Consider the following 11,009-nt stretch of genomic DNA (forward strand, 5'->3'; position numbering starts at 1 on the left):
CGTGTGTGTCTAAGTAGAGCGTGGCCGCATTACGACGTGCCCGCCTACGCTTGGTAGCACTTGAAATCCTTCCCACGACCCACATCTCTGCGTGTGTACGTGAGGATGAGCCTCAACATCGATTGGGCTCACTTCCCCCACCTCTCGGAACATTACCGGGAGGTGACAGTGCATATGGCGCAGGGACTTGGTGAACAAGCCCTGGCCAGGCTTCTGGGCAGTCCTCCTGAGCAACATCTTGCTCAGTTGGAGCATTTGAGGCATTCGTGCTCGGAAAGCGAAGAGTCGCGTCGGAGGCACAGAGCCATGCTGCGGCGGAGTCCGTCACTCAGACTCAGGATGAGCTGAGGCATGAGCAGGCTCGGAGCGAGGCTCTCAACAGGACTGTTGAGATGCTCTCTGCCCGGCCGCATCAGCCGAGGCCCATTCGGATGGACCCGCCCAAGTTCGATGGAACTGCGGCGCACACGATTGTCCACTGGCTTTTAGCCGTGGAGCAATGTGGTGTCGCCCAGCTCATCGAGGACGACAGCCGGATGGTGTCGTACGCTATGTCGCATCTGCGCGGTAAGGCCTCAGAGTGGGCTTACTCGGCGCTTATGGCGGACAGAAAAGCGTTCCCCTCATGGGCGATCTTTAAGGATAAGATTCGCGCCATGTACCAGCCGCCGAACAACGAAGTGTTGCTTCAGGCGCGCTTCTTTGGGGCGCGACAGGCGAAGCGATCTCTGCAAGAGTATGTGCAAGAGATGCGCTCGCTGTCCGCATCCATAACCGTAGGTCCGATTCCGGAGCACATTAAGGTGCCCACGTTTATGAACGGACTACGGCATGGCCCATCGCGACAGGCCCTTTTCAGAAAGGTGCCGTCGACGATGGAAGAGGCAATCCAAATTGCCTTAGTTGAGGAGCAATCCTACAACAGTGCCTCGGCGACAGCTTGGTATAAGCCGTCGGCCGAGAGGACAGATGCCACTCCTATGGAGTTGGGCAATGCAGACGTGGTCTGTTTTAAATGCGGCAAGCGCGGCCATATGATGGCTCGCTGCTATGCCAGGGTCCCTGCTGGGGCAAAAATGCCCAGCAAGAGGACTCCCTTCCCAAAGGGCGATGGCAAGAACCAGCGTGCGAGACGCATGAGTTCTGCNGAAACGGATGGTCAAACAGAACGCGTAAATCGCGTCCTCGAAGAGATACTTCGAGGTTACGTCCAATCGTATCCGAATTGGAGCGAGTTTTTACCGATGGTCGAATTCGCCATCAATAATTCGGTGCATGCGCCTACAACGCATACACCGTTTTTTGTGAATGGCTTACGCCATCCTCGCATACCCACCCAATTAGAGGGATCCTCTAGTTTAAGGGGGGGCTGGACTCGCACGAGCAAATCCAATTCTGGCTCATGCTCATCACGCGAGTGGTGTCGATGTCGAAGAGATCGACACCGAAGATGAGAATGATCTCATGGCAGAACGCACAAAGCGTACTGAAAAAGACAAACAAATGAGTTAGCAGAAGAATTTATGCTAACTCGAGAATCAATAATCCGCTTTGTTCAGGATTCCATTGCTAACGCAGTAAACCGATAGAAACGGAATGCAGACAAACATGGAAGAGCAAATGTTCATTCATTTAAAGTTAATGATCCAGTGCTACTCTCTACGGTAAACTTACCTAAGCGATTAATCACTAATGTGGGTAGCAGTAGACTACTACCCAAGTTCATTATGCCTTTCCATGTACTGCATCGCAGAGGCAATGCGTACACAATAGAATTGCCACCTAGGATGCGAACACATCCTACGTTTTACGTTGGTCGGCTCCGCCCGTACCATCAGTACGCGGCTTCTTCCGAGGACGGTTTTGACCACCCTTTTCAAGAATCCCCAAAAGATTCTTGTGATCGCGAACCAGATTCTCATGTTGAACCTGAAGTTTCTCATGCCGGTTCCGAATATCCTCGAAACTACGATGAGCTGACGACAGCTCAGGTGAAACACCACGTGCACCCGCAATATCTAGTGTTTCGCAAGTGAAAGATACTACGGCAGACGTTCCGTCTGCCGCAAGAGATAACAGTGCATCACCCGCGGCTGCACGTACCGCAGCCGAAGGCGCAGCACTATCAACACCCCGCATGAATTTGTAATTTAAAATGATGGTTTTGACCAATCAACATCATTTTAAATTAAGTGGTCACATAGCGACCACTCCATCCAATGACAGTCAGAGTGGTTGTCATTTTAAGGGAGGGGTGATGTAACGGGGTGTATCGTTACATGAATTTAACACTTAAAGGTTGTTAATTAATACATTATCTAAAAGGTAAATAATATTTACAGGATATTACTTTATATAGTAATATTCAGATTTTTTATCCATAAATAGGTATAGACCATTATATCTATTTATTCCGCAGACTAATCAGCTGTAGGAGTAATCAAAGAAAGAGTTACAGATACGATAGAGGTAATAATTCAATTACATATTTAGTGTAAGATAATAATTAAGTTAGCATTTACAAAGATAGAAAAAGAGACACTTAATTATATAAATACAGTTTTCATTTTACCCTCGTTAAGCTAGTTACCTTATAGAGAAGTCTTCCTCTGCACGTACTGGTGTACGTGAAATAACGTAAGGCACCACACGCAACTGAAGCAATGCGAAGTGGACTTATACTGAGCAGTACAAGTCGTAGTGCCCCGTTACACTGCAAGTCCAGCGTCAAGTCAATTTTTAACCCAATATAGTACTTGTAACTTAGGGATGCTATTTAGAGAAAATTATCTGCTCATGTTCTTTCATCAAACAAATGAATTCCTAAAAAATTGCAAAATAGACCTGCCAGATTGGCTGAATCTGAAGGTAAAAATCATGTAAAATAAAAAATCGTTGACATTTGCATTTACTCCATGACGCCAACCATACATATGTCAACGCGGGAGAAGCCCTCTGCTCGTGAAAACTGGAAAAAGAAACGATTTGATCTACTCTGTTCCATGACCAAAGGTTCTCTCATATTCTATAAGTGGATGGGATTGTGAATTTAGCACACGGTACTTGTTGTAATAGAGGACCGTCTAAAATTCCTTCAAGAAGAAAAAGATACGAAGATAGAAATTCAACAGCGGCTTCGGCGAGCAGCCACAACAAATAATTTCAGTCAACAAATTTGTATCGATTTAAGCTTTGATAGCATCATGAACGAGAAAGAAATTCGAAGCCTCGCCAATCAATTGAAACACTGTTATGCGGCGATCAAGCGCATGTCAGATCCTTTCCAATTTGTGTATTGCAACCCGAGCGAGCAACTGGAGCACTCACTTACGCGCTTTGGCGCCGAAAATTGGTATATCCAGTGGCGACGCGGTGCCGAAAGCGTTGCAGACCACTTTTCACCAAAAGACCTGGTTTATCTATCCCCTGACTCCCCTCATGTGCTCTCTACACTGGATCGTACGAAAATTTATGTCATAGGTGGTATCGTAGACAAGTCTCGAAAAAAGGTGCGACCCCGAATAAAATGTAAAGGTGTGTTAAATTGCCGCTGCTTACGATGCCTTGACTTTGTCATGGGGCAGGGTGTGTCACTAAATGCGGCGATTGATGCAGGTATTGCAACTGCCCGTCTACCTATTCAAGAATACGTGCCGGAAAGGCTGGACCATATTTTGAACGTGAATACAGTTGTTGATGTGTTGATAAAGTACCAGGAGCTCAACGATTGGCCACACGCTTTAGAAATTGCGTTGCCACAGGTAAATTGACGTGAACGTGATACCTCACGTTCAAGTATTGAAGTTTACTAACCCAAATATTATGGTCCTTGGCATAGCGGAAGCGGAGCCAAATAGGTCGCAAAGCTATCCGGCGGCGGCAAAACCAATCAAAGCAAGATTCTAATAAAAGATCTCCCAGCGAGGCTGTTTCAAATCAAGGCAATCCAACGAATATAAAGCAGCTCTCTATCAATTTTGATGCGGCAAGTATTCTTGAAGAAGGGCCGTCTCCAATAGAAGACTTGTATATGTGGTTTAACATAGACGCTTCATAGTTGCTTAAAGACATGCACCCCGGCACTTTAAGCAGTATTTGTAAAAAAGTAGATCACGCGCAATTTTGAAGTTGTACCTTGAAGAGGCTGCAACAAGAGAATGATATGTGTAAATCGTAAACGTTTAGCGTTGTGGCTCAAGCAAAGCATATTTGACCGCAAAAGCAACGCGCCTAGAAGTGATGCACATAAGCGAGCTGCCACAACTTAGGCGTCGCATAATGATCTGGCTGACAGCAAATGCTGGCAGACTTTTGATGAAGCAATATTCGCACATGTTAGCTGATAATGTCAGCTTTTTCCCTCATTAATAAAAAACATTTACTTAAGTCACAAGTGTTCATTTCTCATCTGTATGTCTGCAAATCACAAAATCCAATATCATTTCACACCTCACCCTTCTGATTGAGCGCCACGATAATCACGCTGACATTATCGTGGGCAAAATAAGCCTGAGCCTTTAGTAGGAGCTCCTGAGCTGCGAGTTGGACATCGCCATGAGTCTGAAGCTTTCGCAGCACAAAGTTCACAGCCTGTTGCGAAGTTAAAACGTCAAAGATGCCATCACTTGCCAGAAGCAGAAACTGATCGGATGGATCGACAATGCGCTCCACAACGTCGGGGGTGACCACCAGATGACCATCCTGCTTGTGAGCAAGGTCACCAAAGCCTCGAGAGATCTGCAAAATCCCGTCTAATCTCCCATTGTGCACGAAGCCACCTGAAGCTTCAATTCGCGCTTTTTCAGCTGGTAATGATGCTTTATGATCCGTGGTCAAGTCGACAGCAATGGCTTCTGCTGTGCACAGTACAGCACGACAGTCACCGACATTGGCTACGTACAGTCGAACTGGCTGGTCAGTCTCCGCTTCATCACTCACAGCGTCTGCGCGGGCTGTGGCTTCGTCCGTCGTAGTGTGATTCAAGTTGTTTGGTAGTCGAGATTTCCCTTTTGCCAGTACAGCAAACACGCCGGCCGCTCCAGAAAATGAAATTGGTTGGAGCAGCGCCTTCGTCTCCTCTCCACACACAATTTCGCCATCAATTTCGCAACATTCTCCTTCCGTAAGACGATTTTCTGAGTCGTCGCTTTGAAGATGACGTCGCAACTCTTCTGCGGCCATTGTACGTTTACGTTTTGGCAAGACGCTTCGATTCTGTTTCTCTAAAATCTCATTGTCAATTGCTTCACAGACTGACGATATGCACGATACCGGAGACTTGATCAATCCAGCTGCTTCTGCAAAGATGCGATGGTGTAAGTCCTTTTGCAATTTAACAGCTGTCTCTGTGCCGTTGTGACCATCGTAGACGCCAAAAAACGCCACAGACGCATAAAAATCCGCCAGTGTGCTTGGATAGCGACTGAGATCGCAACAAGTCTGACCAGCACTTCGGTCTTCCATGTACGACCGCGCTCCTTTCGCTTCAGCATAACCAGACCGGATACTCAACGTAAGATTCTCACGAATTTTACTACTCACATAGACTTGCACAATGTCTAACAACGGAACGAGAGACGTTGCTGAAGAAGCAGACGTCATCGACGCCAGCGTACCAAGCGTCAGACTGTTGCCACTATTGTTTGAAGATAGAAGATCCGTTACCGACGTATATGACATCTTATGGGTCACAATAGGAGCAACTTCTTCGTCGTCCTGACTGATAAGATCTAATTGATTTGGGGCTGTGATGAGCTCACTAAAGGTTGCGTCGACATCGACATCACACTCGACATCAGAATAATCTGAATCATCCGAGTCACTATCGGCGTCGGACATGCCCGACGTATGGCTGCGTTCATGGCTGCTATTGGCGCGACTACTGTCACTAGTATGGTGGTGAAAATGCCGCGACGAAGTTCCACTGTTCTTTCGATTACCAACATTAAAAAGGTCCTCGTCATCCTCATCATCAATTTCAGTAACCTGCACGCAGTCAATACCATCCATGTCAAATTCCTCCAAATGCCCATCATCTGTGACCACGGAACGTGATGAGCTGCTGACGGAGCTGCCACTTCCTTGTATAGATTGATGACTCCTTTTTTTCCCACCCAATGCACTACCGACAGCACTACCCATCGCACTGCCCATTGCACTGCCCATAGTGCCACTTACAGCACTCCCACTACACGCGCTGTCTAATCTGCTGGAGCTACCAAACTTGTTACCACTTCCCAACCGTCTCGGCTTTTGAGTTGAGGACGCCGAGGAGGTTGATGCTGCACGACCTGGAGGAAACAACTCACGTCCTGAATTAGAGTGCGTAGGCACACGCGAGGCCACTGAAAAGTCATCATCGCGAGCCTGAAAAAGAATCTTCCGAGTCTGATAGTCACCGCCTTCATCACGAAAGACTTCTGAAGTCACCATAAGAAAATCCTTTTTTCGCGAAAGCGACCGCTTCATAAGGTCTGCATCCGATAGATTTGATAATTTGCTGCTCAATTGGTCAGTGCTTCCTGACTCGCTGGACGATGACAAACTCCCGCGTCGATCATAAGGATCTTCTACCGGAATCGCGGCTAACTCGGACAATTGCGAGACTGACGTAAAGGACGTGCGACCGAAGCCTTCGAGGTTTCCTGAATCTTTGAACATTCGATTCTGGAAACTGCTTTTTTTAACCAGCAGCGAGCTGTCCACAGAATTGCTTCGTCCATTTGGAAACGACCGCGACCTGGGTGAGTCAAACATAGAAGCGTCACCACCATGGTTTGCCATGGATGCGACCGAAGATGCTGACGATAAAACCGATTGCTCTCTCACTTGCTGAAGCGACGCAGTGGACGAGGTGCTTGGGTAGCGACTACGAGCTGTAGGTTTCGTGGCCGGCAAAATTATTTCCGTCACCTTGGCCCGATCTGCTGAAAATGCCATGCGTTTTTGCTCAATTAACAATTCGCGTGAGCGCTCGGAGAGCTCCTTGTGACCATCCATGAGCTGCACGCGTCTGTGGTGGCGCCAGGCACAAATAATACGGGCGACTTCGTCGCTTGATGTCCGACCTGGGCTCATTGACGTCGCGCTGCCAAGAGTAGCGACAGATGACGTCGTCGACACGGTTGAAGGAATGCGTGAGCCCAGCGTTCCGGACACAGCAGTGCCAGTAAAGTATCGTCCACTGCTTGTACGGACGAACCCAGGACCCACACTCTCTTGTCGCGTCTTGACTAAAAGATGTGCTTGCGCTAGTCTTTCCGACAACCGCTGGTCGATACGCTCGGGAATATTTTCAATTGCACGTTCACTTTCATCCATCGATACTGTCAGATTCTTTTCTGGTGTGATCAAGCCTAGGGGGTCGCTGCCTTCTTTCGTAATCCACTCGTGAGTAAAACATTCTGTAACAGAAATCCGTAAAGCAGGGTCCTTCGTAAGCATACGCTGCAATAGGTTTTTCAAATGCGGCTCCATCGTACGCTCAACGTCCTTTGGAAAGCGCAGCTCTACTCGCTGTACTCGTTCCGCTAGCAAAATCTCGTTATCTGCCATCCACGGAGGGTGTCCAATCACCATCATATATAATGTTGCTCCGAGTGACCACACATCCACCGCTGGACCTTGGTATGTGGCATCAATATCAAACATCTCTGGCGCCATAAATGCAGGAGTGCCCTTTGCTCCTGAAATTGTTTCTGTTTCATTCATAATCATACGTGCCGTACCAAAATCAGCAATCTTTGCCACGCCATCTGAGCTCACAAGAATGTTCTCGGGTTTAATATCACGATGGATCACCTTATGAAAGTGAAGATACTGAAGCCCAGAGAGAAGATCTCGCATGTACTTCCGAGCAACTAGCTCATTTAATCGGCGAGCTTGAGTTACTTCTTCCATTAGACTGTGCTGTACGTATTCTTGCACAAGATACATCTTCTGGCTGTTCGGGTCATCAATCACCTCAACAAGTCTCACGACATTGTGATGATTTAGCTTCTTCATGATTGCCACCTCACGGCGAAGAACATCATACAACTGATCTTCCTTGCCAGCCATACGTTGGACAAATGTCTTATGCATGATTTTGACGGCATACATTCGTCCATCCTCCTGGCTTTCGCAAAGCTTCACACGACCAAAAGTACCTCGGCCGAGATCGCCCTTGATCACGTATTTGTTGACTACTACTTCGCCATTTTTCAAGCGCTGCTTCACAAGCTTCTTTGTTTCAGTGGCCTTGACAGGGGACGGTAACGGTGCTGCAGGTGGTGCCACAATTGAGCCAGAAGAGCTATTAGTCCCAGATACCGCCTGACGAGCATACGCTACACTTGCAGCGCTGTTAGCCCGTTGCTGGAGTCGAAGACGCATTGCGCGACGCGTGGCTTTTTCCACATAAGCCTCTTGAATAAAGCGCTGAAAGTGATCTGACAAAAGGCACTTATCAAAATCCTCTTTGCTTAAATATAGACACTTGACAGGACCAGCAGCACGCACTGACGCGGTTCTCGGTTCGCTATATATCAGCGACATTTCACCAAAAACGTGACCCTCGTATAGCCTCGTCAGTTCCTTTTCATACGGCTTGTTATCCGGTCCCTTGGATTTCTCCAATACAATTGCCTCACCACGTGTAATCATGTAAAATCGCGTTCCTTCGTCGCCCTGGTGCACGATATATTCTCCATCACTAAAATTTGCCGGTCGTAGGCATTTCAGCACAATATCCTGGTCTCGAGCGTTTAATCGCGCCAGTAATGGCACTTGCTGCAGCATGAGGCTTAGATGTACTTGGCCAATGTGCTGGAAATCCTCCTGCGTCAAATACAGCAGCTCAACATCCCCCACTGCACGCACAGTGGCAGTCCGTGGGTCATCGTAAATCAAAGCCAGTTCCCCGAAATAGTGACCAGCACGTAGATGCGTAATCATTCGTTCCTGAGTCGGTCCTTTTATAGATCGGGTTGAACCCGTCATGCTGTGGCTACTCGTGGCAACTGTCTTGGTGACGACGGCTTCTCCCTTGGCAATCATATAGAATCGCGACCCACGTGTTCCTTGAGCCACAATGACATCACCGTCCGAGAACTTGGCAGGTTTAAGAGCACGCACGACTTGTTCCTGCTGCATTTGGCTCAAGTTTCGAAATAGCTGCACCTGTCGCATGACCTCATAGACAGGCATATTGTCCCGTAAGAATTGCGTCAACGCGATGGGTTCGTCGTCCGCGTCGTACTCTTCTTCGACATCGTCGGGCGAGCTCAGCCACGAGGCCCAGCCTGTCATACTATGTTGGCTGCTATTGCTATTGCGCTCTCCGCTGCTATGCATGGCGGAAAACGACACGCTATTTCCTGTAAACGACGACACCGAGGAGCATGCGCTTGCTTGACGAGTTCGCTTTGGATGCGATTGCGGAGACAAAATGGCATCTTCGGGTTCGTCGAGCCAGTCACTCACCAGCTCTTCACCACTGCCTAAAAGCTCGTTGTCCGAAGAGCTCGAGCTCGAGTCGAGCGAGTGAGCGTCCGAACTCGAGGAAGAAGCCGGCGGTGGGAATTTTTCCATGTCCATGGACATCCGGAAGCGCGAAAGCTTCGGTGGCACTGGTGCCCGCAACATTGAGCTGCGTCTCGTGAGCGGATGCGAGTCGTCCGTCTTGGGATTGGGCAATGCGGATGGAAACGAATCGGTTTCAGACAAGCGCAAATCATCAACAGCCAGTTTTCCATCGCTCTGGTGCTTCTGGCTGCTAGAAGACCCTTCGTCGACGATGCTCTCGACCAGCAACACGGTTTCGTTGCTCTCGCTCTGCTTCAATATGAAATCCTCGATGGCGGGACGCTGGTTTGGCGAAAGATCTGTAGCCTCTGTAAAAGGCGAAGATTGTGGAGCTGTATGAGGAGATGGCGGGGTAGAGGACGGCGAATTGTTTGCTGCAGAGACGTCGCCTCCCCGCGAGATGCTCAACCGCTGACCCATGCTAGCAAAATGAGATCCAATTGATACAACCTTTACTGGTAGTACATAAGAACGTAGAGGTAGTTACACTGCGATTATCATCAAAAAGAAGAGCATAAATAATACTTCTCTATAATTAAGCTTAAGAACTGGGCAGCTATTTTCGCAAGTTATTATAAATAACTGTGACATGAATTATATTTACGAAATTGGTCACTGCGGGCTAAAGTTGCCCTGATGATATACAGTCTCCGTTATGTACACTTTGTGAACTTAATGGGCTTGTCAATTCACCACTCGGGTGTGGTTCACATTTGTAACAACCCTTGCGTATGTGATGCACATAGGTGCATTCACATTAAGAGGGATGACGCCTAGCGTTATCTGTAAGGACGGCTAGCGTCACTCGGTACGCGAGGTATCTAGAAAGATATGTTCGCAACACATATTAGTGTTATCTATAGAGATGACATTTTTGATTGGTAAAAATAGGTGTTTAAATTTAATGCGACAAAATATAAATCAGTCTGAATACTACTTTCTACTTAGCAAGTGTGCACGAGGAGCCGGATTTCCGCTCCCATGACGATACTTTACTACAGTACTTAGTGCGTTGGGTGAGGTCGCTAAGGCGCCCACCACAACTGTCTCACTGCAGGCAAGAGAAGCTGGTTTAACTGCTTCCTCGCTGTGCTAGCGTGTGTGTCTAAGTAGAGCGTGGCCGCATTACGACGTGCCCGCCTACNAACCGCTTCCTCGCTGTGCTAGGGTGTGTGTCTAAGTAGAGCGTGGCCGCATTACGACGTGCCCGCCTACACTTGGTAGCACTTGAAATCCTTCCCACGACCCACATCTCTGCGTGTGTACGTGAGGATGAGCCTCAACATCGATTGGGCTCACTTCCCCCACCTCTCGGAACATTACCGGGAGGTGACAGTGCATATGGCGCAGGGACTTGGTGAACAAGCCCTGGCCAGGCTTCTGGGCAGTCCTCCTGAGCAACATCTTGCTCAGTTGGAGCATTTGAGGCATTCGTGCTCGGAAAG

The 11,009-nt window shown here is 48.2% G+C and overlaps 2 protein-coding genes across 2 annotated transcripts; one reads left to right on the top strand and one right to left on the bottom strand.

Annotated features, from left to right (window-relative positions):
- Positions 1-2,915: 2,915 nt before the first annotated feature.
- Positions 2,916-8,105, top strand: CCR75_005021 (uncharacterized protein; the record flags this gene model as incomplete). Its single annotated transcript, XM_067963106.1, has 4 exons — positions 2,916-3,012; positions 3,076-3,509; positions 3,585-3,761; positions 3,839-8,105. The coding sequence occupies 4 exons, from the start codon at positions 2,916-2,918 to the stop codon at positions 4,055-4,057; spliced, it is 927 nt and encodes a 308-aa protein (XP_067819057.1). The 3' UTR covers positions 4,058-8,105.
- Positions 4,444-9,984, bottom strand: CCR75_005022 (uncharacterized protein; the record flags this gene model as incomplete). Its single annotated transcript, XM_067963107.1, has 1 exon — positions 4,444-9,984. The coding sequence occupies one exon, from the start codon at positions 9,982-9,984 to the stop codon at positions 4,444-4,446; it is 5,541 nt and encodes a 1,846-aa protein (XP_067819054.1).
- Between the last annotated feature and the right edge of the window lie 1,025 nt (positions 9,985-11,009).

The sequence above is a fragment of the Bremia lactucae genome, linkage group LG10 (genome assembly GCF_004359215.1).
Source record: "Bremia lactucae strain SF5 linkage group LG10, whole genome shotgun sequence".
Classification (NCBI taxonomy): domain Eukaryota; phylum Oomycota; class Peronosporomycetes; order Peronosporales; family Peronosporaceae; genus Bremia; species Bremia lactucae.